General features: G+C 64.3%; 3 protein-coding genes across 4 annotated transcripts; 1 reads left to right on the forward strand and 2 right to left on the reverse strand.

The window, feature by feature from the left end:
* Positions 1 to 3: 3 nt before the first annotated feature.
* Positions 4 to 12439, forward strand: NCAPH2 (non-SMC condensin II complex subunit H2). Of its 2 annotated transcripts, XM_063323806.1 has the most exons (22): positions 4 to 74; positions 1339 to 1595; positions 1775 to 1876; positions 2310 to 2365; positions 3690 to 3768; positions 4442 to 4513; positions 4710 to 4789; positions 5210 to 5361; positions 7500 to 7568; positions 8002 to 8096; positions 8199 to 8270; positions 8495 to 8561; positions 9039 to 9146; positions 9296 to 9550; positions 9984 to 10037; positions 10663 to 10733; positions 10839 to 10911; positions 11035 to 11100; positions 11291 to 11343; positions 11755 to 11856; positions 12018 to 12167; positions 12263 to 12439. In XM_063323806.1, the coding sequence occupies exons 2-22, from the start codon at positions 1488 to 1490 to the stop codon at positions 12398 to 12400; spliced, it is 2022 nt and encodes a 673-aa protein (XP_063179876.1). In that variant the 5' UTR covers positions 4 to 74; positions 1339 to 1487; the 3' UTR covers positions 12401 to 12439. The 2 variants fall into 2 exon arrangements, with proteins under 2 accessions (XP_063179876.1, XP_063179877.1); XM_063323807.1 differs by lacking the exon at positions 9296 to 9550.
* Positions 12440 to 13885: 1446 nt separating this feature from the next.
* Positions 13886 to 14969, reverse strand: LOC134510465 (protein SCO2 homolog, mitochondrial). Its single transcript, XM_063323809.1, has one exon. It carries the CDS (start codon positions 14967 to 14969, stop codon positions 13923 to 13925), a length of 1047 nt encoding a protein of 348 aa, XP_063179879.1. The 3' UTR covers positions 13886 to 13922.
* Positions 14970 to 15578: 609 nt separating this feature from the next.
* On the reverse strand, positions 15579 to 23061 carry TYMP (thymidine phosphorylase). The gene is made up of 9 exons (XM_063323808.1): positions 22783 to 23061; positions 22114 to 22316; positions 21938 to 22036; positions 19230 to 19359; positions 19031 to 19149; positions 18398 to 18560; positions 17260 to 17490; positions 16347 to 16487; positions 15579 to 15739 (listed from the first exon to the last, which is right to left on the reverse strand). Exons 1-9 carry the CDS (start codon positions 22907 to 22909, stop codon positions 15579 to 15581), a joined length of 1374 nt encoding a protein of 457 aa, XP_063179878.1. The 5' UTR covers positions 22910 to 23061.
* Between the last annotated feature and the right edge of the window lie 2702 nt (positions 23062 to 25763).

Consider the following 25763-nt stretch of genomic DNA (forward strand, 5'->3'; position numbering starts at 1 on the left):
CAGCACGCACGCGGGGCGCGGCGCGGCGCGTCGGGCGGGAAGCATGAAATGGCGGCGGCGGAGCGGGGCCGGAGGTGGGGCCGGGGGAGGGGAACCAGGGCGGGGCGGGGCGGGGGCGCTCAGGGGACCCCGATGGTATCTGAGGGGGACCCGGAGTCTCGGCCGACCCTGAGCAGGGCTGCCCTGCGGCTGTGGCGTGGGGAGCGCTGGGCCGGGCCGGGCCGGGCCTCCAGCTCCCAGCGCTATCTGGGTAGAAGGGCCTCGGCGGCTGGCGTTAGGCCGGGCTGTCCCGTCCCGTCCCCGCGGGTCCGTGTCCAGCTCCCTCGGCAGGCGAAGGCCGGCTCTCGTGTTGTGGTTCTGGGCTTTCGGCGCGGTGCTGTGCTGTGGGTCTGAGGGGAGAACTCGCCGCCCTGCGACTGCCTGAAAGGGGCTGGGGAGAGGGGGGGTGCGTCTCTTCTGCCAAATACAAGCGGTGGGAGCAGGGAATGGGTAGGAGAGGGCTGGAGCCCCTCTGCTGTGGGGACAGGCTGAGAGAGCTGGGGGGGTTCAGCCTGGAGAAGAGAAGGCGCCGGGGAGACCTTCCAGCCCCTGCCAGTCCCTAAAGGGGCTCCAGGAAAGCTGGGGATGGACTCTGGCTCAGGGAGGGGAGCCACGGGACGAGGGGGAAGGGTTTTCCACTGGAAGAGGGAGATTGGGATGAGATCTTGGGAAGAAATCCTTTGCTGTGAGGGGGGTGAGCCCCTGGGCCAGGGTGCCCAGAGAAGCTGTGGCTGCCCCATCCCTGGAGGGGTTCAAGGGCAGGTTGGACGGGGCTTGGAGCAACCTGGGCTGGTGGGAGGTGTCCCTGCCCAGGGCAGGGGGTGGCACTGGGTGGCCTTTAAAGGTGCTTTCAACCCAAACCCTTCTGTGATTCTATGATGAGAGGAATCAGCCTCAAGTTGTGCCAGGGGTGGTTTAGGGCGGGTACTGGGAAAAATTTCTTCACTGACAGGGTTGTCAAGCCTTGGAACAGGCTGCCCAGGGAAGGGGTGGAATCTCCATCCCTGGAGGGATTTAAAAGCCAGGCAGACGCGGTGCTGAGGGATGTGGGTTAGTGGTGACTTGGCAATGTCAGGTTAATGGTTGGAGTCAATGATCTTAAAGGTCTTTTCTAACCTAATTTATTCTGTGACTCTTATGTCTACTGAAATTTATATTTCTTAGAATCATGGAGTCACCGAATGGTTTGGGTTGAAGGGACCTTTAAAAGCCGTGGGCAGGGACATCTTCAACTAGACTAGATTACTCAGAGCCTGTTCCAGTCTGACCAAAACCTGACCTTTTTCTGTTGAAATCCAGTTGACTTCAGGTTTCTACATATCACAAGATGTCAGCTGCGCCCAGCTCTAGGTGACCTGCGACCCTCAGGTGTCACCCGTGTCACCATCTGTTGAGAAAGGGGTGGTTTAACGGGCGGGTGGTGAGGTCCTCTGCCGGGAGCTGCCACCATGGAGGAGGTGGAGTCGCGCTTCGTGCACCTCCTGCAGCCCATCCGCGACCTCACCAAGAACTGGGAGGTGGACGTGGCCGCCCAGCTCGGGGAGTACCTGGAGGAGGTAAGGGGGGACCCTGTGTCCCTTCGCGAGGCTGGGGGGGACCCTGCCAGTGTGTGGGGGCTTTCTCTCTGCGCCCCCGCTGCGCTGCCTGTTCTCTAGGCTCTTCCCTCTCCCTGTGCTGCCCTCCAATCCCACCTGCACGTCAGCCTTAAATTTCCCTCCTTTTGTGTGTTTTGCAGCTGGATCAAATCTGCATTTCCTTCGATAATGGCAAAACCACCATGAACTTCATAGAGGCGGCCCTGGTGATCCAGGGCTCCGCCTGCGTCTACAGCAGGAAGGTGAGAGGTGGCCCCGGTCCTGTCGCCCTGCCCGGTTGGCCATCCCTCAGCCGGGCCCTGAGCCCGAGCTTCACGGGGGCTGCTCTGGTATTCTGAAAGGCTTGAATGTAATAACGACTAGTGGAAATGGAAGGATATAAACTTATAATTCCTAAATTCAGCCTTTTTATGCTCATTGGGGTTGGCAGCCTGGGAAAGAGGAAGAGTTTTGTTGTTCACCACTTTTCCATTTCTCCCTCTGGAGAAGAAAACTCTACTTTCCCAAATCTGGCCCCAGAATGGCTCAAACGGTGAAACGCACGAGATTGTCAAGGAATTGAAGTCCAGCTGCCTGGGGATAAGAGGAGGGTGGTGGTTTCTCCTGGCATCAGCCCGAGTAGCTTTTCTGGGGGCTGCTTTCTCCTTCTCTAAGAGTCTGGTCACTGTTTTGCAGGTGGAATATCTCTACTCGCTGGTCTACCAGACGCTCGACTTCATCTCCAACAAAAAGTAAGTAGAGCCTCAGCCTTGGGGAGGGAGCTTTGCCAGGGCTCAGGGCTGCCACCTTCCAGCGTGCCTTCACTGCCTCAGCAGAAAATGCTGCCGCGTGCTCCTGCCTCGCTGCTCTCGCCCTCTGCACTGCGGTGGGGCCAGAACCCTTCCCCTCTCTCTTTCCTGCCAAGGTTTGGATGAGGTTTAGTTTGGTTTCCTGCCGTGAGGGCATACGAGCTGTGCATCCCCTTTTGGGGATGAAGCTGTGCCCCCACCTGCAGAGAGGGCCTGCGTGAAGGTCCGTGGCCCCTCTCCCACCCTGAGTCCTGCTTCTGCTGACTGCTCTGCGCCTTTAAAAAACCCAAACAAACCAATTGCAGCATCGATCTCCGGCCCCATAAAACGTTCTTTGAAGCAGGAGGATTTTTGTGGCCACAGGAGAGGCCCCCGGTGGGACTTACATCAGCCCAGAGGGCCTGGGGCGATGCTTGTTTCCATGTGTCTTCCAGTGGCATCGTCCTGCGGTTTTCTTGCAGCAGCATTTGCTGTTGTGCAAGGAGAGGGCAGCACCCAGCATCCCGCAGGGTAAATCTTAGCCGGCAAGAAACTGTCCTGTGTAGGAAAGCAGCTTGTGATTTATCTTTCCCCTTCTTGCTCGGAGCGGGGCTCTGCCACTCTCGAGCTGCGTGGTGTAACTTCCCCGGTGAGGAGAGCTTGGCTAACGGCTCCCGTCTGCGCTCACACTGGGGATCTGGGGAATGAAGAGCTTTTTGTGCTGCACCTCACTTCAAAGAACTGCTTGGCTCCAACCATGCGAACAAATTTCTCGAGGGCACTGTCCTGCCTCTGCTTTGCCCCGCTGTGAGCCCCGCTTGTAGGAAATCTTGCCGGTTGTTTGGGGAGGTTGAGCAGAGGGCCTGAGAGATCCTCTGCTTGGGCTGGAGCAATGTGAACCTGCTGCAGAGGTTTCCAAAAGTCTCCAAAACTTAATCCTGTGCTGTGGGACTGAAGTGAAGCATTCCGTCTTGTAACAGACCTTCCAAGCTGGAATTGGAGGACGTTTTTGTCCCAGATGGGGTTTGTCAGGCAGGCTGGATCCCCTCTTCCCACCAGCCCCAGTCCCTTTGCAGCCCCCCATCACCTTCCTGGGCAGGCCCAGAGGAGCACCAGGAGCGCATTCGCTCACTCTCCTCAGGGGAGTGACGGTCACCTCTCCGTGCTCTCCATGGCACCGTGGGATGCTCCAGCTTAGAGGGGCCGCAGTGGGGTTGGAGGGAACCTGCCGCTGCTTTGCTGCTGCCCCCGGGCAGATCCTGATGCCATGTTTTGCTCCCTGACTCAGGCGGGAAAAGCTGCCCAGCTCCGTGGGGCAGGACGACAGAGACGCCGACGCGACCTTTGGGGCAGAGGAGAAGGAGGAGGTGAGAGGGGTGTCTGTGTCCCGGTGGGGTGTGGGGAGGGAGCACTCAGTGGCTTGTGGGCGCGGGCAGGGCTGGTTTGGGCTGTGAGTGGGCTGCAGGCGCGGGGGGTGCCCCCAGCACTCCCTCCTTTCTGACTGGCACCGTGGCAGCCATCTCTCCCGTGCTCTGCCCTAGCAGGGGGCATTTAGCCCCACGCCCCCCTTCAGCCCCCTGGGCAGGAGCGCTCTGGGAGGACTGTTTTGTCACCACGCTGCTGTCCTGCCTCCAAGGGACATGACATACCACCTCACAGCCCTCCTGGAGAAGAGCCAGCCCCTGTGCAGGACCTCCCTCCATCCTGAAGGCTTAGCCTGCTTTCTCGTGATCCTTAACTCGGGCTGTCCCTCAGGATTGTCCCCAGGGGGTGCAGCAGCTGCCTGGGCTGGACCTTTCCCATGGGAGTGGGCACCTTCTTTCCTTCTCCACTGCCCTCGCAGCCCCAGCCCCGCTCCTGTCCCAATACAGTGGCTCAAAAGCTGCAGCTCCGCTGTCTCTGCCACTGTGACTGTCCCGCTGGCGTGGTGCAGTCGTGGGAGCGCCCTGTCTCCCTCCCTCTGCCCCAGTTAGTGTCCCTCGGTGGCGGCGTGGCCTGGCAGGCCGAGCTGGGTGACCACTGGTGGGGCTCTCTCGGCAGTTCCTCTCCCTGGACGACATCAGGGACAGCAGCCAGGCGAACGTGGACATGAGGAAGGATCATCAGCCCAACGTAAGAGAAGCCTTTCTCCTTTTCTGTTCCTCTCCATGTTGGTGTTCCCCTGGGTGAATCCCACAGGCGCCTGGGGCCAGCCACCGTCCTGGCTGGGCTCTGTGGGGATGGTGGCACCCGGGCAGCGCTGTGCTGTGCCGTGCCTTCCCTGGGTTCCGTCCTGCCCAGCTGCCCTGCCACCGCCTTCCCTTTGCAGCTCACGGACATCGTTCCCTTGACTCCCATGTCTTTGGTCCTCCCGGAAGAGGCTGAGAAGAGGGACAACCCTCTGTTCAGGTGAAAGCCCCCTTGCTGTGCCCCTCAGCCACCCCCGTGGGTTTAGCTGGCCTACCCCTGTTGCTGCAGTAGGATTGGGCTCTCTGAGGAAGTAGCGCTTTCCCAGTTAAAACTGGATGGCAGGCAGGATAATCCCATGGGGCCTGGAGAGCTGGGAGATGGGGAGTCCTGTGGTGACAGCGGGGCAGGAGGGTCCCTGGGGAAGTTCGAGCCGGGTCTACGCTGGGAAATCCAGGCAGGATTTAACTGAGAATGGCTGGGGAGAGGTCTGGGGCTGACCCCCCCGCCCATCCTGGAGCAGGGGAATTTTGGGGATACCCCAGTGGGGCTCCCCCACGGCCAGTGTCCCCTCCGCGGGCTCCCAGCGGGACAGGACAGAGCCTGCTCTCGGGTTTCCCCTGATGGGTTTTTCTGCCTCAGCCGGAAAGGGGAGGTCCTGGCCAGCCGGAGGGATTTCCGCATGAACACCTGCACGCCTCACGCCACCGGAGCCTTCCTGCTGGAGCTGGCGGGATTCTCCCCCACCAGCCTGCAGGAGCAGCAGCGCGTGGGGAGCCCCGGCAGAGCAGCAGGTATGAGGGGCTTGGGGTGCAGCGGCACTGATGGCCAGGAGGGAGCACTGGGTGGGGGGAGGCACCCCTGGGGCTCTGCTGCTCACCTGGTGAGTGTGGCTTGCCTCTGCTGCCGGCCTCCGGCAATGCCACCCGCCAGAACAGCAGGGCCCCTCGCTGCGGGAGAGCTGGTGGGGGAGGGAAAGGCTGTGGGTGTTGTCTGCTTGGACTTTAGTAAAGCCTTTGGCACTGTTTCCCATGGGATTCTGGAGAAACTGGCTGCTCATGGCTTGGATGGGTGTACTCTTCGCTGGGTGAAAACTTGCTGGAGGGCTGGGCCCAGAGAGTGGTGGTGAGTGGAGTCGAATCCAGCTGGCGGCCGGTCACAAGTGGTGGTCCCCAGGACTCGGTATTGGGGCTGGTTCTGTTTCATGTCTTTATCAATGACGTGGATGAGGGGATCGAGTGCACCCTCAGTCAGTTTACAGAGGACACCAAGTTGGGCAGGAGTGTTGGTCTGCTGGAGGGTAGGAAGGCTTTGCAGAGGGATCAGGACAGCCTGGATCCATGGGACAAGGCCAATGGTGTGAGGTTCACCAAGGCCAAGTGCCGGGTCCTGCTCTTGGGTCACACCAACCCCATGGAGGCTCCACGCTGGGGCAGAGAGGCTGGAGAGCTGCCCGGTGGAAAAGGACCTGGGGGTGTTGGTTGACAGCGGCTAAATATGAGCCAGCAGTGTGCCCAGGTGGCCAAAGAAGGCCACTGGCATCCTGGCTTATATAGAATCATAGAATCATAGGGTTGGAAGGGACCTCTGGAGATCATCTAGTCCAACCCCCCTGCCAGAGCAGGTTACACAGGAACATGTCCAGGTGGGTTTTGAATGTCTCCAGAGTTGGAGACTCCACCACCTCTCTGGGCAGCCTGTTCCAGTGCTCTGCCACCCTCAGGGTAAAGAAGTTCCTCCTCATGTTTAGGTGGAACTTCCTATGTTCAAGTTTGTGCCCATTGCCTCTTGTCCTGTCCCCGGGCACCACTGAAAAGAGCCTGGCCCCATCCTCCTGACACCCACCCTTTAAGTATTTATAAGTGTTGATAAGGTCACCCCTCAGCCGTCTTTTTTCCAGACTGAAGAGACCCAAATCCCTCAGCCTTTCCTCATAAGAGAGGTGTTCCAGTCCCCTAATCATCTTGGTAGCCCTTTGCTGCACCCTTTCCAGCAGTTCCCTGTCCCTCTTGAACCGGGGAGCCCAGAACTGGACACAGTACTCCAGGTGCGGCCTCACCAAGGCAGAGTAGAGGGGGAGGATGACCTCCCTTGACCTGCTGGCCACGCTCTTCTTGATGCACCCCAGGATGCCATTGGCCTTCTTGGCCACAAGGGCACATTGCTGACTCATGGTCATCCTGTTGTCCACCAGGGACATCGTGGCCAGCAGGACTGGGGCAGTGACCGTCCCCCTGTACTGGGCACTGGTGAGGCCCCACCTCGAGGGCCGTGTCTGGTTTTGGGCCCCTCACTCCAGGAGGGACATCGAGGGGCCGGAGCGTGTCCAGAGAAGGGCAACGGAGCTGGTGAGGGGTCTGGAGCAGGAGTCTTGTGAGGAGCGGCTGAGGGAGCTGGGGGTGTTCAGCCTGGAGAAGAGGAGGCTGAAGGGAGACCTTCTCGCTCTCTGCAGCTCCCTGAAAGGAGGGGGTAGCCAGGGGGGGTCGGGCTCTTCTCCCAAGGAACAGGCGATGGGACAAGAGGAAACGGCCTCAAGTTGTGCCAGGGGAGGTTTAGGATGGATATTAGGAAAAATGTTTACACTGAAAGGGCTGTCAAGCCTCGGACCAGGCTGCCCAGGGCAGTGGTGGAGTCGCCGTCCCTGGAGGGATTTCAGAGCCGCGCAGACGCGGTGCTGAGGGACATGGGTCAGTGGTGACTTGGCAGTGCTGGGTTAATGGTTGGATTCAATGAGTTTAAAGGTCTTTTCCAACTAAAACAATTCTGTGATCAGGTGCTGGGCAAGGGCAGGGGGCCAACACCAGCACCTGCTCCCTGGCTGGGGGGAGGCTGCCTGTGGCCATTGGCCTCACCAAGGCTGCTCTGGGCAGGGGTGGTGGGAGTCCTGCCAGCTGGGGCAGCTGGTGACCTCTTGCCTCTGTCACCTTGTCAGGAGCACTGTCCGGTGTCCTTGGCAGCAGCGGTGACCCCGTGCAGGTGCTGAGCTTCTCTGAAGACAGAGGTGAGACAGTGGTCAGGCTGAGGGGAGATCTGGGGAGACCTTCCAGCCCCTTCCAGTCCCTAAAGGGACTCCAGGAAAGCTGGGGAGGGACTCTGGCTCAGGAAGGGGAGCCACGGGACGAGGGGGAAGGGTTTTCCACTGGAAGAGGGGAGATTGGGATGAGATCTTGGGAAGAAATCCTTTGCTGTGAGGGGGGTGAGCCCCTGGGCCAGGGTGCCCAGAGAAGCTGTGGCTGCCCCATCCCTGGAGGGGTTCAAGGGCAGGTTGGACGGGGCTTGGAGCAACGTGGGCTGGTGGGAGGTGTCCCTGCCCAGGGCAGGTGGTGGCACTGGGTGGCCTTTAAGGTGCGTTCAACCCAAACTGCTCTGCGATTCTTATAAGCCTGGGCTCCCAGAGGCTTTCACGGTGTTTTACACTTCCATTGCCCTGCCAGGTGCTGCAGGACCAGATGATGATGATGTGCCTGGGGCCCCAGAGGATGATGTGGAAATGATTCCGGCTGCTCACGAACATGTCAAGGCACAGAGGGTAGGTGTGGGGGCAGTGCTGCTGCCTCGCTTCTTCCCCGGAGCCCCGCACTTCGCTGCCTGCTGCTGTGGGAAACTCACTGCCCAGTTCTGTGTCTGCCAGAGCGCACCCCGACCGAGGGGCTACGTGTTGCGGGAGCGAGCCCCTGCCGAGGACCCCCCAGCCCACATCAAGGTAGGGGGCACAGAGCCAGGAGCCTCTTTGAGTCCTCGTGAGACACCGGGAAGCCAATGGACATCCCTGCCCTCCCTGCCGTGCTCTGTGCTGGGATGGCGCCGACAGTGGGGTGACCCACTGCTGGCTCCTGTGCGCCCGCCCCAGGGTGCCGCAGGGAGCTTTGCTGGGAGCAGAGTGGACCAGAGCTCTGCCGGCTTCATCTCTGCTCACTCCTCCGGCAGGAGATGCTGGATCCATGGCAAAGCCTTGACCCCTTTGCTGACTCTGAGGACAAACCATTTAAGAAAGGTATTTGAGGTGGAGCCGGGGAGAGGGGCTGCTCCCCGGGTTTTGGTTTGCCCTGGGTGGGCCAGGGCCCGGCTGTGCAGGGGCAGTAAGGCTTGCTTTGACAGCCACTTGTCCTTCAGTGTCCCCAGAGAAGGCTCTGGGGAGACCTTTGAGCCCCTTCCAGTCTCCAAAGGGGCTCCAGGAAAGTTGGGGAGGGGAGCCATGGGACGAGGGGGAAGGGTTTTCCACTGGAAGAGGGGAGATTGGGATGAGATATTGGGAAGAAATCCTTTGCTGTGAGGGGGGTGAGCCCCTGGGCCAGGTTGCCCAGAGAAGCTGTGGCTGCCCCATCCCTGGAGGGGTTCAAGGGCAGGTTGGACGGGGCTTGGAGCAACGTGGGCTGGTGGGAGGTGTCCCTGCCCAGGGCAGGGGGTGGCACTGGGTGGCCTTTAAGGTCCCTTCAACCCAAACTCTTCTGTGATTTGTGTGTCCCTCCAGGGAGGCCCTTCCTGGTGCCACACGGCCTGGACGACGTGGTTGGGGGCAAGCGGAAGAGGAAGGGATCGAGGAAGCTCCAGGACTTCATGATATGGTTCTCTGCAGCCTGTGAGTATCGTAGCCATGGCCCAAACCCCTGCATCTGGGCAGGCTCCTGGCAGGACCCTTCTCTGCCAGGAAACACCTTCCCCAAATCCCTCGGCCGTGGGTGCTCCAGTCCTTGCCCGCCCCGTTCAGCAGTGGCTCTGGTCCCGTAGCCATCGGTGCCGGTCCCGTAGCTGCCGGTGTCTCTGATCTGGTCTTGGCCTTGCTGGAGCTGCCCAGGCAACTCCATCCTGTTCACATCCCGTGGGATGCAAACCACCTTCCATGGTGCAGGATCTCCTCACCCGGGCTTGTCCCGTCACCAAAGCTCCGAGGAGAAGGGGGCGAGTTATCTAAGCCAGAAGCAGCCGGCAGAGCTCCACACCCCAGCAGGGCCTTAAACTGGACGCGCTCACAGCAAACACAGTGTCAGTAACAGCAGCCTGAATGTGACGGCGGGTGGGCTGTGCTGCGAGGGGCGGCTGCAGGGAGGAGGAGGGTCCACGCAGGAGTGCCCCCGCTCCCGTGCTGCCACTGTGCCCCTCGCGCCACTGTGCCCCTCGCGCCCACTCCAAAGGGAGCAGGCAGCCTCCGACACCGGGAACTGCAGGAACTGGAGCTGTTAGTGGCTATCCCGGGCACGTCCAGGCCACCTTTGAGGGAAGGAGGTGGCTCTGGAGGTGACAATCAGCTTGTTGCGCGCTGTGATGGTGGCGGAAGGGGTCGGTGGTGCTGTCAGTGGGGGGCTGCCCACTGCTGCCAGCCCTTGCCCACCTGCCCTCCCTGGCAGCGTCCCTGGGAGCGCTCAGGGGTCTGGCACCTTTGTCCCGTCCTAACTTTAATCCTCTCCGGTTCCCCCAGACGACAACGTCGCCGACAGCAGGAAGACCCGGAGGAAAGGGCCAACGTTCGCAGGTGAGCGGGACGGGACAGGCCAGGCCTGTGGCAGAGGCGGCATCTCGCTCCCAGCCCATGGCTCTGGCTCTCCCCAGCTGGGGCTGAGCACAGGCAAAGGTGCTGCTGTGCCCTGCGCCGTACGGGCCCCCTGGGTGGGTTTTGGGCTGGAATGTGGCAGGACGCCTCACTGGGGAGCCAGGATGAGGGCAAATACCCGTGAGGGAGTGGAGCCAGAGCCACCATGGCAGGGCTGTGCTGGGGGGACTCACGGCAGAGGGCATGAGCGGCACCAGCAGAGCCCGGCTGTGCGGGCCAGAGGGGGATACTCCAGTTTAGGAATCGCAATAGATTTCTTCTGGCTATTCCTCTTTCCAAAAGCAGCCCTGAGATCCAGCGGAACTAAACCTCTCCCTGCTGGCTGCAGAGCCCCTCCTGTGCCGGGGGGCTGGGGGGCAAGGGGCTGGCTTGCGCAGCGGTGGTGGGACATGGGGAAGGTCACCCCTGCAGCCCCAAAACTGCGCGAGGGGAGCCTGGGGTGTGCCAGGCAGGGGGGCTTTGCTGTGAGGTGGGGGCTGGTGGGGCTGAGCCCCCCACCGAGGGGAGCAGAGGAGCTCCCCAGGCCTGGCACACCCTCCCTGGGCAGATCTGGAGCTGCTGTACTGGAAGCAGCTGAAGGAGCGGATGGCGGCGCAGAGGAAGCTGCAGAGCCGGGCGGTGAGCTGGGGGGGAGCTGGGACCCCTGCCTGCCCTGCCGGGGGGGCACAGCGGTGCCTCTCATGGGGGGACCAGGGTGGGGGGCTCAGGGCTGTTCTCTGCCAGGGGCTGCCGCCGTGCGAGGAGGAGCCGGATCTGCTGGAGGACGAGCGCGAGGCTGACTCCGACGAAGCAGCAGGTACTTCGGCACCCCAGTTCCCCCCTGTCCCCAAGGTGGTGGTGGCCCTTGTCAAGATGGGGCCAGGCTGAGGGGGCTGGTGGACCCCGGGGGGGCCACTGAGTGGGTCTTCCCTCCCGGCAGATGACTTTGCAGAGCACGACGACATGCAGCCCGAGGCCCCTGAGGAGCTGGGGGAAGGAGACCTGGGTAAGTGCTGGCAGGGGGGGCCGGCAAGTGCGATCCCCTCAGCACAAGCCTCATGGTCTCGGTGCGGTGAGCTGGGGGGGGACGCTGCCGTACCCCATCCCAAATGCCCCTGCTCTGTCCCCTGTCCCTGCTTGGTGGGAGGGGGATGGCTGTGCGGTGTCACTTCTGGTGACGCTCTGCCCTCCCGCAGGCCTCCCCGACCCGGGCTCGCTGGGCTACGAGGAGCTGGTCCGCAGGAACGTGGTAGGTGCCAGTGGCAAGGGGATGATGTGGGGACAGAGCTGAGGCGTGCTGGCGGTGGCAGGAGGTCTGGAGAAGAGAAGGCTGGGGGGAGACCGTCCAGTCCCTTCCAGTCCCTAAAGGGGCTCCAGGAAAGCTGGGGAGGGACTCTGGCTCAGGGAGGGGAGCCACGGGACGAGGGGGAAGGGTTTTCCACTGGAAGAGGGAGATTGGGATGAGATATTGGGAAGAAATCCTTTGCTGTGAGGGGGGTGAGCCCCTGGGCCAGGTTGCCCAGAGAAGCTGTGGCTGCCCCATCCCTGGAGGGGTTCAAGGCCAGGTTGGACGGGGCTTGGAGCACCCTGGGCTGGTGGGAGGTGTGTGACTAGATGCCCTTTAAACCCACGTGATTTGGCGATTCCCCTCTTCCCCCAGGAGCTGTTCATGGCCAACTCCCAGAAGTACGCGCAGGAGACGGAGCTCTCCCAACACATCCGTCGTTGGGAAGACAGGATGGGGCCGCTGCTGCAGGAACAGGCAAGGACCCCGCGCGGGCAGGGGGGCCGGGGCAGGTAGGGACCCGCGTGGGCAGGTTCCCTGCCCACGCGGGTCCCTACCTGCCCCGGCCCCCCTGCCCACGCAGGCAGAGGTCCGTCACCCCCCCCGCCATGCCCTGAAGCCCCTGCCTCATTCTGCAGGAGGATCGAGCCACCTTCGACATCCACAGCTACGGGGATGCACTGGCCGATCGCTGCGGGGACCTGGGGCAATGGCAGACCTTCGCCAGCCTGGTGGCGGGGCAGCCCCCCTTCGAGGTGTGCCGCTACATGCTGGCCTCCCTCCAGCTGGTAAGAGACGCTGAGGGGGGGGACACGGACACCTGGGCTTTGCTGGGATGCCCCCACCAGCCCACCCACTCCCTTCCTTTTGTCCCCCCTCCCAGGCCAACGACTACGTGGTGGAGCTGGCGCAGGAGCCGGGGCTGGAGCAGGCGCTGGACACCATGCGGCTGCGGCTCCTCACCCACCGCCGGGCCCACGAACGCTTTCACACCTTCCAGCCCCCCTCCGCCTGCCCCTGAACCGGCCCCCCCTGGCGTACACACCCCCCCCATGGCAATAAACCCCCTCTTTGGTAAAGGCTCTACTGTCCTGGGGAGGGAAAAGCCCTGTCCCTTGTGGCTGGCACCCTCACTCCTCGCGGGGACGGTCCTGTATCCACCTACCCCGGGCCCTCTTCCTTGTGGGGACAGTCTTGAGGGGCGGTGGGGGTCCTTCCCCCCGCCCACCCTGGGCCCCCTCCCCCTCAGCCCATGCTGCGGGGTGATGGGGGTCCCCCTGCTCACCCACCCACCCAGGGCTTCCCCTCCTCATGGGGACAATCTTGGGTCCCTCCCCCTGCCTACCTGGGGACTCCCTCTCTATGGGACAGTCCTGGGGACAGTGGGACAGTGCTGGGGGGTGGCAGGGGTCCATCTACCCACCTATCTGGGGCCTTCCTCCTTACGGGGAGAGCCTTGGGGGGCAGCAGAGGGTGATGGGGGTCCTCCCACCTGCTCAGCCAGGGCCCTATTCCTATGGGACAGTCCTGGGGGGCAATGGGACAGTGCTGGGGGGTGGCAGGGGGTGGTGGGGGTCCCTCTGCCCACCTACCCAGGCTCTCCTTCCTTCCTTGAGGGCATGGTGCTGGAGGCTGGCAAGATCCCTCCACCCGCCTACCTGCAGCTCCCCCTCCTTATGGGACAGTCCTGGGGGGCCGCAGGGGGGTGGCAGGGGTCCCTCTACCAGCCTAGCTGGGGCTTCCCTGCCCCTGGGATGGTGCTGGGGGGCCGCAGCGGGTGCTGGGGGGTGGCAGGGCCCCCTCTGCTCACCTGCCCGGGGCCCTTCCCCGCTGTGGAACAGTCCTGGGAGGGCAGCGGGGGTCTCTCGACTTGCCTGCCCAGGGCCTCCCTCCCTGCAGGACAGTCCTGGGGGGCTGTGGTGGGGGTCCCCCTGCCTGCCTACCCTGGCCCCCCGTCCCCCTGGGACAGTGCTGGGGGGTGGCAGGGGGCTGGCAAGGGTCCCTCCGCCTGCCTACCTGGGAACCCCCTCCCTGCAGGACAGTGCTGGGGTGCCATGAGGGGGTGGGGGGTGTCACTGCCTACCTACCCCTGGCCCCCCACCATGGGACAGCCCTGGGGGTGCTGCAGGGGCTCCCTCCCCCACCTGCAGCCTCCCTCCCCCTGGGACGGTGCTGTGGGGCCACAGGGGGTGCTCGGGGTCCCTCCCCCAACTTCCTCCCGCCCTCCCTGCCATGGGACAGCCCTGGGGGGTGCTGGTGTGGGGGTCTCTCCCCCTGCCTACCTCCCTCCCCCAGGGATGCTGCTGGGGGGCTGTGGGGGTCCCTCCACCTGCCTACCTGCAGCCTCCCTCCCTCCATCCCTAGGGGTTGGTCATGGGGGTCCGCAAGGGGTGGTGGGGGTCCCTCCCTCTGGGATGGTGCTGGGGGGCTGCAAGGGGGTGGGGAGGGTCCCTCTGCCCACCTCCCCGCCACGGGCCAGCCCTGGGGGGTGGCAGAGGTCCCTCCTCCGGCGCACAGGAGGCATTTTCGGGGTGCGGTTGCCTTTATTTCCTTTGTTCGTCGTCGTCGGGCAGGGGCTCGTAGGTGTCCATGTGGCGGCGCACGCTGCGGGCGATGTCCTGGGCGCTCTTGCTGCGGCCGTAGCAGTCAAGGAAGAGCCCGTCGGGGCCCAGCAGGTAGATGAGGATGGTGTGGTCCACGATGTAGTCCCCGTCCTCATCCCGCGGCCCCGCGCTGGCGTAGACGCGGTAGGCGCTGCCGGCCGCCCGCACCTCCTCGGGGGTGCCCGTCAGCCCCAGCAGCCGCGGGTGGAAGTCGCGCAGGTAGCGCCCCATGGCCGCCGCATCATCCCGCTCAGGGTCCACGGTGATGAAGAGGGGCTGGAGGGGAGGAAGGCCGGGCTCCTGCTCCAGCAGCTCCACAGCGTGGCTCAGCTTGCCCAGCTCCTCGGGGCAGACGTCGGGGCAGTGGGTGAAGCCGAAGTAGAGCAGCACCCACTGCCCGCGGAAGTCGGCTTTGCACCGCGGCCGCCCCTCCTGGTCCCGCAGCTGGAAGTCGCCCTGGCCCAGGGCCAGCGCCCGCAGCTCCGCCCGCCGCCGCGCCTGCCGCTGCCGCCCCTTCTCCGCCCGCAGCCACAGCCACAGCCCCCCCGCCGCCCCTGCCACCAGCGCCGCCACCCCCAGGCGCTGCCACAGTGGCAGCCCCTGACCCGGACGGCCCCCGCCATGCAGCCCCTGCCGCGGGGGCATGTGGGGGGGAAGGCTGTGGGGCAGGGGGAGCGGCTGGCCATGGGTCATGCCGTGGGGCAGGCGATGGGTCAGGCTGTGGGTCAGGCGGCGGGGCTGGCTGTGGGTCATGCCCTGGGGCAGGCAGAGGGGCTGGCCATGGGTCATGCTGTGGGGCAAGTAATGGGTCAGGCTGTGGGGCAAGCGATGGGTCGCACTGTGGGTCACTCCATGGGTCAGTCTGTGGGTCGCTGCATGGGTCAGGCGGTTGGTCATGCCACGGGGCAGGGCGTGGGTCAGGCTGTGGGTCACTCCATAGGTTGCTCCGTGGGTCAGTCCGTGGGTCAGGCAGCGGGTGGGGAACATGGTGGGGCTGGGGGGAGTAACAGGATGGGGGATGGGCTCCCCTGCGGCCTGACCCCTCCCCTTTGACCCCGGCTTTGCCCCACCGTGTGCCCCTTGGCCCCGGCCCTGCCCTGCTGCTCCTTGACCCCTCAGCCGGCCCCACCCTCCCGCCCTCTGGCCCCGGCCCTGCCCCCCCCCAGTGCCCTTTGACCCCCCCACAGGCCTCGTGCTGCCCTTTGACCCCCCGCCCTGCTCCCCTTGACCCCTCGCCCCTTCCGCTGCCCTCTGACCCCCAGCCCCGCCCCCCGGTGTCCTTTGACACACCCCCCCCCCGCAGACCCCCCCTCCCCTCAGCCCGTCCGTTCTGCCCTCTGCCCCCCCCGCTGACCTTCGCCCTCTGACCCCAAGCCCCGTCCTTCCCGCACCGCCCGCTGCCGCCGCGCCGCCACGACCGGCCGGAACCGGAAGGGGCGGGGCGGAAGGGGCGGGACAGACGCACGCGCCGGCCTCCGCCCCTTTCGCAACGGGACTTCCGGTTCCGGTCGGTCGTGGTGGCGCGGCGGCGTCTCCGCGCAAGCGCGGCCCGACCCCGGCCCTGACCTTGACCCGCGGTGACCCGTTCCGGGCGGCTCAGGGGGGGCTCCCGGTGGCGGCGGGGGGCAGGATGGCCTGGGCCAGGCGCGGGGGGGCGGCGGGCGGCGGGGCGGGGCCCAGGCGCAGCGCGGCCTGCAGGGCCCGCCGCCCCTCCGCGCCCAGCGCGCCCTCGTGGTGCAGCCGCAGCCAGGGCTGGCCTGGGGGGGCAGGGGGCGAGCATGGACCACACCGGCCCCCCCGTGATCCCCGGACCCTCCTGTTGCTCCCCAGCACCCCCTGTGGGCCCCCCGGTCCCCCTCAGCCCCTACTGTTACTCCCCAGCTTCCTTCCGGACACCCCCCCTTATCCCTCCAAGGCCCCCCATTACCCCCGAGCCCTCCCCGGCCCACCACAGCCCCCCCAGCCCCCCCCCGCCGTTATCCTGAGCCTCCCACAGAGCCCCCCACATAACCCCCCCGAGCCCTCCCAGCACTCCTTGGCCCACTCTCGCCTCCCCCCTACCCCCCCTCTGCCCCCCACCGAGTCCCACCCCAGCCTCTCCCATTACCCCCTGGCACCCCCCAGCCTCCCCCCGGGCCCCCCATTATCCCCCCACTACCTCCCAGTCCCTCTCAGCCCCTGCTCCCCCTATTACCCTCCAGCCCCCCGAATGCCACCCAGCCCTCCCTGACCACCCCCCCAGCCCCCCTCACCCTCCTTGTTACCCCCTGGTCCCCTCCTGAGCCCCTGCAGTCCCCATTGGTCCCTCCGCTCCCCCTGTTATCCCCTAGGTCCCCCCAGGCTCCCCCCCGGCCCCCCCGTTACCTTCCTGCAGGTGCTCCCCGGTGCCCACCAGCAGCTCGGCGCCCACCCGCAGGTTCAGGGGGTCCCCGGCCCGTGCCCGACCAGCCCCCAGCTCGTGCAGGACACGGGCCAGCGGCAGCGCCTCCACGGCCTGCACCCAGCCTGGGGGTGGGAGTGGGGGATGTGGGGCAGCGGGCCAGGGGGAATGGGGACCCAGGGATGCAGGGTCTGGGGTGTGTGGGGAGCCCCAGATATGGGGCATGGAGAATCATATGGGGCAGGGGGGGCAGGTGGGGGGCAGGGGGGCTCAGGCAGGGGGCCGTGGGTCGGGGGAATAGGGACCCAGAGGGGTGCAGGGTCTAGGATGTGTGGAGAGCCGCAGATATGGGGCAGGGGATCCAGGCAGGGGGCTGGGGGGGCAGGGTGTGTGGGGGAGTGTGGGGGTGTTGGGGTGCCCCAGACATGGGGGGATGTGGGGCGGGGGTGCAGGCAGGGACCTGGGGTGGGGGGAATGGGGGCCCAGGGACCCAGAGGGGTGGGGGCATGTGGGTTTTGGAGGGCCCCAGACATAGGGGATGTGGGGCGGAAGCCCAGGCAGGGAGTTTGGGGGCAGGGCGTGGGGTGTGTGGGGCATGGGGAGCCCAAAGAACAGGGGGGAATGTGGGGCGGGGGGCACAGGGGGATAAATGAGGGGAGCCCTGCACACCCTGGAGGGTGATGGGGTTTGGGGGGGGGCAGGAGGGAGGGCAGCCCTGGGGAAGAGGTGGGGGGGTGCGGGGACTGCAGGGCACTGGGGGGGCCCTCGGCCTGCTGGGGGGGGTGAGGGCAGAGTGTGGGGCTGGGGAGGGTGGGGCTGTCCCCCCCATTCTCCCACTCCCTTGTTCCCTGCCATGGTCCCCCCTCGCCCCCCGTTGTCCCCCCTCTCCCCGCTCACCTTCCCCGGGCGCGGGCAGCTCCTCGCAGACCTGGGCCTGCCCCAGGACCTGGCGGCGCTGGGGGGGGGTCCCAGTGCAGAGGCGATGGGCGGTGGCGGGGGGCACCCCCTGCGCCCCCAGCATGGCCTCAAAGGCGCCAAGGGCCGAGCTGTCGTCCAGCGCCGCCCCCAGCCGCGCGCGGCCCTGCTCTGCGTCCCCCGCCAGCCCGCACTGCCACAGCAGCAGCCCCCCTGTGGGACACGGGCTGGCACCCGGCGCTGGCACGCCCCGACCCCCCACTGACATCCCCTCCGACCCCCCCCCCCGACCCTCACGGGGCACCCTGGGCGGGGGGCTGGGGGTGCTCGGGGTGGGGGGTGGGGGGCGCGCGAAGAGGCAGGGGACATGGGTTGGGGTGTGCAGGGGGATGGGGGGATGAGGGCAGGGAGGTGGGTCAGGGGGACAGGGACAGGGACACGGGACAGGACCCCGGGGTGTGCGGGTTGGGGACAGGGACAGACCTGGAGGGCACAGCGGGGTGCAGGGCTGGGGGGACACAGGGACGGTCCCCAGGGCCATGGGGGGGCGGGGGAGCCCAAGGCTGGTGGGGGCGGGACAGGGGTAGGGGACTCGTGTGTGGACCCTGGGCTGTGCCCACCCTGTCCCCATCCCTCTGTCCCCATCTCTCTGTCCCTGTCCCCATCCCCATCCCTGTCCCTCTGTCCCCATCCCTTTGTCCCTGTGCCCGTGTCCCCATCCCTGTGTCCCTGTCCCCCCTGTGTCTGTGCCCCCATGCCTGTATCTCTGTCCCCATCCCTGTGTCCCTGTCCCCCTGTGTCTGTGCCCCCATGCCCATGTCCCCGTCCCCATCCCTGTGTCCCTGTCCCCCTGTGTCTGTGCCCCCATGCCCGTGTCCCTGTCCCCATCCCTGTGTCCCTGTCCCCCTGTGTCTGTGCCCCCATGCCCGTGTCCCCGTCCCCATCCCTGTGTCCCTGTCCCCCCGTGTCTGTGCCCCCATGCCCGTGTCCCTGTCCCCATCCCTGTGTCCCTGTCCCCCTGTGTCTGTGCCCCCATGCCCGTGTCCCTGTCCCCATCCCTGTGTCCCTGTCCCGCTGTGTCCGTGTCCCCATCCCTGTGTCCCCGTGCCGGTTGGCTGACCCAGGGTGGTGACCAGCTCCCGCAGGTCGGGGGGGCCCCCCCCGTCCAGGCACTCCAGGGCCTCCAGCACCTCCAGCGAGTTGCCCACGCAGCGGCCCAGCGGCTCGTCCATGCGGCTCAGCACGGCCGCTGTGCGGATGCCCAGCTGCTCGCCCACCTCCACCTGCGGGCAGCGCGGGCAGGGCTCAGGGCAGTGTAGGCAGTGCAGGCAGCACAGGCAGGGCTCAGGGCAGGGCTCAGGACAGGTAAGGCTCAGTGCAGGGCAGGGTTCAGTGCAGGGCAGGGCTCAGTGCAGGCAGGGCTCAGGGCAGGCAGGGTTCAGGGCAGGCAGGGCTCAGTGCAGGCAGGGCTCAGGGCAGGCAGGGCTCAGTGCAGGCAGGGCTCAGTGCAGGGCAGGGTTCAGGGCAGGGCAGGGCTCAGCGCAGGGCAGGGTTCAGTGCAGGCAGGGCTCAGCGCAGGCAGGGTTCAGGGCAGGCAGGGCTCAGTGCAGGGCTCAGCGCAGGCAGGGCTCAGTGCAGGCAGCACAGGCAGGGCTCAGGGCAGGCAGGGCTTGGCTTAGGGCAGTGCGGGCAGGGGGTGGCCCCAGTGCCGGCAGTGCCAGGTTGGGGGGATCCCGGGGGTGCCGGGGCTCACCAGGCTGCGTGCCAGCTCCCGCGCGCTCTCCAGCGTGGGGTACAGGGCCGCGCTCCCGAACTTGACGTCCAGCACCAGCGCCGAGAGCTGCTCCGCGGCCTTCTTGCTGAGGATGGAGGCTGGGCGCGGGCGGCCTCGCTGAGTGCTGCCCTCGCCCCCCACCCGCCCCGCTCCCAGCCGGGGTCCCCGTCCCCCCTACCCGTGATGAGGGGCAGGCTGTCGACGGTGGCGGTGACGTCCCGCAGGCTGTACAGCACCCGGTCAGCCGGCGCCAGCTCCTCGCTCTGCCCCACGATGCAGCAGCCCACCCGCTCCAGGATGCTCTGCATCTGCCGGACCAGGCGTGCGCTGCCGCCATCGGCATCCCACGTCCCATCGACATCCCACGTCCCATCGACATCCCATGTCCCATCAGCATCCCGCATCCCATCGGCATCCCGCATCCCATCAACATCCATCCGTATCCCACATCCCGTTGGCATCCTGTGCCTCACTGGCATCCCACTGGCATCCCACATCCCACTGGCACTTCATCGGCATCCCACATCTCATCATCATCGCACAGGCATCGCACATCCCCTCAGCATTCCGCGTCCCATCGACATCCTGTGTCTCATTGGCATCCCATCGGCATCCCGCATCCCATTGTCATCCTGTGTCCCATCTGCATCTCACCAGCATCCCATATCCCATCGGCATCCCACGTACCATTGGCATCCCACCTCCCATCAGCATTCAGCATCCCATTGGCTCCCCACATCCCGTCAGCATCCCGCGTCCCATTGGCATCCCATGTCAATTCATTAACAACAAAGGGAGGATTAGGGAAAATCTCCCTCCCTTACGGGATGCAGAGGGAAACAGTCCCAAAGGCTGAGGAAAAGGCTGAGGTGCTCAACACCTACTTTGCCTCAGTCTTTAGCAGCGGAACGAGCTGTTCCCTGGGCACCAGCCTCGTGAGCTGGGAGACGGGGAGGGGAAGCTCAACGAGGCCATCGCAATGGAAGAGGAAGTGATCAGTGACCTGCTGCATCGCTTGGGTGCGCACGAGTCTATGGCACTGGATGGGTCACATCCAAGAGTGCTGAAAGAGTCGGCAGCCGTGCTCGCCAAGCCACTTCCCATGATCGACCTGAAGTCATGGCTAACTGGGGAGGTCCCAATGGACTGGAGGGCAGCAAACGTAGCGCCCATCTACAGGAAAGGCAGAAAGGAGGATGCGGGAAACTATAGGCCTGTCAGTGTGACCTCGGCAGCAGGGAAGGTCATGGAGCAGACCATCTTGAGCGCCATTACAAGGCATACAATGGACAAGCAGGGGATCAGGCCTAGTCAGCATGGGTTTAGGAAAGGCAGGTCCTGCCCGACAAACCTGATCTTCTATGACAAGATGACCCGATTATTGGATGAGGGAAAGGCTGTGGACCTAGGGAAAGTCTACCTAGACTTTCAAAAAGCATTTGACACTGTCCCCCATAGAATTCTCATGGAAAAACTGGCGGCTCATGGCCTGGATGAGCATACGATCTGCTGGATCAAGCACTGGCTGGATGGGCGGTCCCAAAGAGTGATGGGCAATGGAGTTAAATCCAGCCGGCGGCCGGTCACAAGTGGTGTCCCTCAGGGCTCGGTGTTGGGACCATTTCTGTTTAACATCTTTATTGATGACCTTGATAAGGACATAGAGTGTATCATCAGCAAGTTCACAGATGACACGAAGCCAAGCGGGAGTGTTGATCTCCATGAGGACAGGGAGGCTCTACGGAGAGACTTGGATAGATTGGACCGATGGGCCAATGCTAATGGAATGTGCTTCAACAAGGCCAAGTGCCAGGTCCTGCACTTGGGCCACAACAACCCCATGCATCGCTCCAGGCTTGGGGCAGTGTGGCTGGAGAGCTGCCTGGCAGAAAAGGACCTGGGGGTTCTAATTGACAAGCGCCTGAACATGAGCCAGCAGTGTGCCCAGGTGGCCAAGAGGGCCAATGCCATCGTGGCTTGTATTAGAACTAGTGTGACCAGCAGAAGGAGGGAGGTGATTGTCCCCCTGTACTCAGCACTGGGCAGGCCACACCTGGAGTATCGTGTCCAGTTCTGGGCACCTCAATATGAGAGAGACATTGAGGTGCTGGAGCGAGTGCAGAGGAGGGCAACGAAGGTGGTGAAGGGCCTGGAGAATAAATCTGATGAGGAGCGATTGAGGGAGCTGGGACTGTTTAGTTTGAGGAAGAGGAGGCTGAGGGGAGACCTCATCACTCTCTACAATTACTTGAAAGGCCATTGTAGAGAGGTTGGTGCTGGTCTCTTCTCCCAGGTAATTAGCGATAGAACAAGAGGGAATGGCTTCAAGCTGCAGCAGGGGAGGTTTAGGCTGGACATTAGGAAAAAATTCTTCCCAGAAAGAGTGGTCAGACACTGGAATAGGCTGCCCAGGGAGGTGGTGGAGTCCCCATCCCTGGATGTGTTTAGGACTCGTTTAGATGTGGGGTTGGGGGATGTGGTGTAAGGGAGAACTCTGTAGAGTGGAGATGATGGTTGGACTCGATGATCCCAAGGGTCTTTTCCAACCTAAATGATTCTATGATTCTATGTCCTATCGGCATCCCATCGGCACCCCGTGTCCCATCAGCATCCTGCATTCCATCAGCATTCCTCATCCCATCATCATCCCATGTCCCATCAGCATCCCACATCCCATTGGCGTCCCATTGGCATCCCGCATCCCATCAGAATCCCATCAGCATCCCGCATCCCATCAGCATCCCGCATCCCATTGGTGTCCCATCAGCACGGCCGTCCCATCGACATCCCCCGTCCCATCGGAGCCCCCAGTCCCCTCTGCCCGGTGTGCGCGCCGGGTGACGCGGTGGCGGTGTCCCCGTCCCCATCCCCGTCCCCGTCCCTCACCTCCTCGGGGCTCTGGGTGACGCGGAAGCCGGGGATGGCCTCCAGCTTGTCCAGCGTGCCCCCGGTGTGGCCCAGCCCCCGGCCGCTGATCATGGGCACCTGCGGGCGAGGGGCGGTGGGCGCGGGGGGCTCGGGGGGACATGGAGACCCCCCTCCCGCCCCGGCCCCCCCCTCACCTTGCATCCGCAGGCAGCCAGGGCAGGGGCCAGGGCCAGGCTGACCTTGTCCCCGACGCCACCGGTGGAGTGCTTGTCCACCAGCCGCCCGTGCCAGGCGGGGGGCCAGGCCAGTGCCCGCCCCGAGCCCGCCATGGCCCGCGTCAGCGCCAGCGTCTCCCCCGCGTCCATGCCCCGCAGACGGATGGCCATCAGCATAGCGCCTGGGGGCACAGGGGTGGGTGGGGGGTCCTCGGGGACAGCCCCCCCGTCCCCGTGGCACCCCAGCCCCCAGGTCTGACGTCCCTGTCCCACCCCGGGGGTCCCCAGTTGTGTCCCCTGCCCATGACCCCCTGCCGTGTCCCAGGGCTGTCCCTGCTGTCCCACCCACCTCCCGCACTGGGACCCCCCCACCCGTGGCCGGGGACCCCCACCCTGCTGTGCCATGTCCCCCCATGTGTCCCACTGCCCCAGCCTTTGCTGTGTCCCTGTGCCGTGACTCCTGGCAATGTCCCCCCCCGGGTCTGTCCTGGCCATACCTCCCCTGTGTCCCCCACCACGTCCCTGTGCCATGGCCCCCGGTGTGCCCCTGGCTGTGTCTCCTGCCACACCCCGCTGCCACGACACCCCCCACCCCCCCGCTGTCCCCTCTGCGTGTCCCTGGGCTCTGTCCCCCCGCCCTGCACCCACCGATCTGGCCCTGCTGCGCGCTGCCGTCCGTCACGCCGCGCACGAAGCTCTGGATCTCCTCCTCCTCCAGCCGCTCGCCATCCCGCTTCTTCCTGATGAGGGTCGGGAGGGAGGTCTGGGCGGCCATCCCCGATCCCACACAGCTGGCACCCCGATCCCGCAGAGCCGGCACGCCGATCCGGCAGAGCCAACACCCTGATCCCGCAGGGACGGTGCCCGTTCTTGCCCAGCCTGGCCCCGTGCCCGTGCCAAGGTGTCGTCCCCAGCGCTGGACTCTGTCCCCGGGGCAGCGAGCGTGGGTCGGGCCGGGCAGGGAGAGGCCGGAGGGCGGGGGTGGCAGGGCTGGGACCCGCCAGGGACAGCCCCGGTGATGCCCGAGGGCTCTGCACGGCCACCCCTGCCTCCGACCCGCGCGGATCCTGGTGTCCCACCCGCAGCACCCGTGGCACACACGGCACCCATGGCACCCGTGGCACTGACGGCGCCCACGGCACCCGTGGCATCCACAGCACCCACGGCAAGAAGGCGGGGGCAGTCATCCCGGAGAGGTCACACGTAAGGTACTGCTTCACAACAAATTCCTGCCGCCTTCCACCCCCGAGAGGCACCCCGGCCCGCGCACAGGCCTTTCTCCAACACGCGCAAAAGGAAATAGCGAAAGCAAGGAGTAAAAGCGACATTCCCACATCAAGGAATCCATCCCATCCTCGTCGCCAGTTAAAGAATGTTACGTCCCGGTCCGACTACGTTGGGTGCGGGAGGGGTTCGTACTGATTCCGAGCGTGAGGTTAAGACACGAATGAAGTGAGACGCCACTCGCTGCAGATTTATTGTTATCCCCCAGCATTAGTCACTGCGACGAGCGGTGGAGTACAGGAGGAAGCAGAGAGAAGGCAGGGAAGAGAGAAGCAGTGTTACGGAGCGCAGCAAGAGTACAGTCACCACCACAGGCCCGCCGGCGTCCCGATGGTTGGGTTGGGTTGGGTTGAAGGGACCTCCAAAGGCCATCTCGTCCCACCCCCTGCAGCGAGCAGGGACATCTTCAACTGGACCAAATTGCTCAGAGCGTCACCCAGCCTGGCCTTGGATGTCCCCAGGGATGGGGCACCCACCCCCTCTCTGGGCAACCTGGGCCAGTGTCTCACCACCCTCAGTGTAAAGAACTTCTTCCTGGTGTCTGCCTGTTTAAACCTGCCCAGCTCTGGGGCATTGTCCATCATCCTGTCACTGCACACCCTTGCAAACAGCCCCCCCAGCTTTCCTGGAGCCCCTTGAGGGACTGGAAGGTCTCCCCGGCGCCTTCTCCTCTCCAGGCTGAACCCCCCCAGCTCTCTCAGCCTGTCCCCACAGCAGAGGGGCTCCAGCCCTCAGATCATCTTCATGGCCCTCCCTGGAGCTCAACAGCGTCCCGTTGATCCGTAGTTCTCAAGTGACGGTGGTGGGGCTCCCAGTTGTGGTCTGGCACTGGTTTATAGTCCCTCTGGGCTCGTGGTTGGATCCATCAGCGTGCAGGTCGTCTTGGCCCGGCCAACCATTGTTCGACGCGGTTGCTGGGTGAGATTTTCCTGCCCCTGTTGCTTGGGCAGCGCTGGATTTGGCCCAGTCAGCATGCCCCAGTGAATTTGGGGTACCCTTGGTCGGCCTGTACGCCACGCAGGCGGCAGCAGGCGAACTTCCCGACATCCTGTCGGGCTGCCGAAAGCCTGCACCGGCTTCCCGTCGGCCCGTAGGCAGCAAACCCGACGGGAAACCTTGCAAACCTCCCGTCGGCTTGCAGAAAATGAGGCAAGCTTTGAGACGACGATTTTTAGGTTCCAGTCTCCGACACCACCCCGTGGCTCAAAGGTCGCTGTTGTGTCTTCAGGGTCCAGGGTGGTGACAGAGGGAGAGGACAGCAGAGCAGGAAAAGAGCGTTTGGTTACACAATTTTTACAGCTGCGTGCTTCGGGTGCTGCGCTGCAGGGATTGATTTGACACCCCCTGGTGATGAGGTGGCTACAAACCGCGGATTCGTTACAACACGTTGAGTCAATTGTATTAAACATGGAACACGGCACGGTAAAAACAACAATGCTGCTACGCCACACGATACGTAAACCAGGATACGCTTGATCCATGGGGTACCTGGAAGCCAGGAGAAGGGATCAAATTCCCACCCTTTCCAGGTTTGTATGGGGACACGGGCCAGTTTTCTTATTCCAGAGGTTATTTGTTTAACAGCTTGGCCATTATCATCAATTTTTAAACAGCGATTGGAATCATTCAGTTGACCACACACACCTCCTCCCTCTGGCGGGCAGCCGAGAGCTGCGGCGTGCGGCAAACCTGCGGTTCGCGTTTGCGTGGCCTGGTCTGCCAGCGGCTCCGGGGCACGAGCAGCTCCATTAGTAGTAATTTCTAGAACAGCTTGGGGTGGAATGACACGGTTTAGGTTATAAATAGGTCCTTGAGCACCGCCAGCCCACCCATTGGGGTTCCAGGGGGCTGGCCCGTAATGTTTGATGATTCGCTGGGCGGGGGGCACCCATCTTTCCCCCACTTTTGGCTGCTCCCGGTGGTCAGACCCGTGTTAATGGATCGTTTACTCCGTGTGAGACCATCGTACGGCTTAACGCCCGAGTGACCACCACCATCTTCAGGGAGTGAGAAAAACAAGGGGCGAATTACCCCAACGTCACACACTCCAGTCCCGTTTGCCGGTAACGCGTTAAGTGCGCGATGTCCACGAATCCAGCAGCGGCCTTTGAGAGCTTTGGTGCCACTTTCAAACAAATGAACGGGTGCGTGTGTGGGGAAATGAGTTGAGTTGCCCATCCCTAAGAGGGTTGAGGACTGTCAAATTTATCCGTGGCCCGTATGAATCGAGGAAAAAGGCACGGCCCACAACACGACGTGACCGGGCACCTGCGTTGTTCCTCCATTTACATGTTACCTTTAGTTTTGTAGTAAATGGCCACTCTCCGTGAGTCTTGTTTCTGGTC

This window comes from Chroicocephalus ridibundus, chromosome 1, assembly GCF_963924245.1.
Source record: "Chroicocephalus ridibundus chromosome 1, bChrRid1.1, whole genome shotgun sequence".
NCBI lineage: Eukaryota > Metazoa > Chordata > Aves > Charadriiformes > Laridae > Chroicocephalus > Chroicocephalus ridibundus.

Excerpts from the sequence above, each read along its gene's own strand:
- NCAPH2 (XM_063323806.1), top strand. The coding sequence starts at position 1,488 with ATGGAGGAGGTGGAGTCGCGCTTCGTGCACCTCCTGCAGCCCATCCGC. Across the intron at positions 4,514-4,709 it reads GGAAGGATCATCAGCCCAAC|CTCACGGACATCGTTCCCTT; the intron begins GTAAGAGAAGCC and ends TTCCCTTTGCAG. Across the intron at positions 10,734-10,838 it reads GGAAGCTGCAGAGCCGGGCG|GGGCTGCCGCCGTGCGAGGA; the intron begins GTGAGCTGGGGG and ends GTTCTCTGCCAG.
- LOC134510465 (XM_063323809.1), bottom strand. The coding sequence starts at position 14,969 with ATGTTCCCCACCCGCTGCCTGACCCACGGACTGACCCACGGAGCAACC.
- TYMP (XM_063323808.1), bottom strand. The coding sequence starts at position 22,909 with ATGGCCGCCCAGACCTCCCTCCCGACCCTCATCAGGAAGAAGCGGGAT. Across the intron at positions 22,037-22,113 it reads TGGCTGCCTGCGGATGCAAG|GTGCCCATGATCAGCGGCCG; the intron begins GTGAGGGGGGGG and ends CCTCGCCCGCAG. Across the intron at positions 19,360-21,937 it reads TCACCCAGAGCCCCGAGGAG|ATGCAGAGCATCCTGGAGCG; the intron begins GTGAGGGACGGG and ends CTGGTCCGGCAG.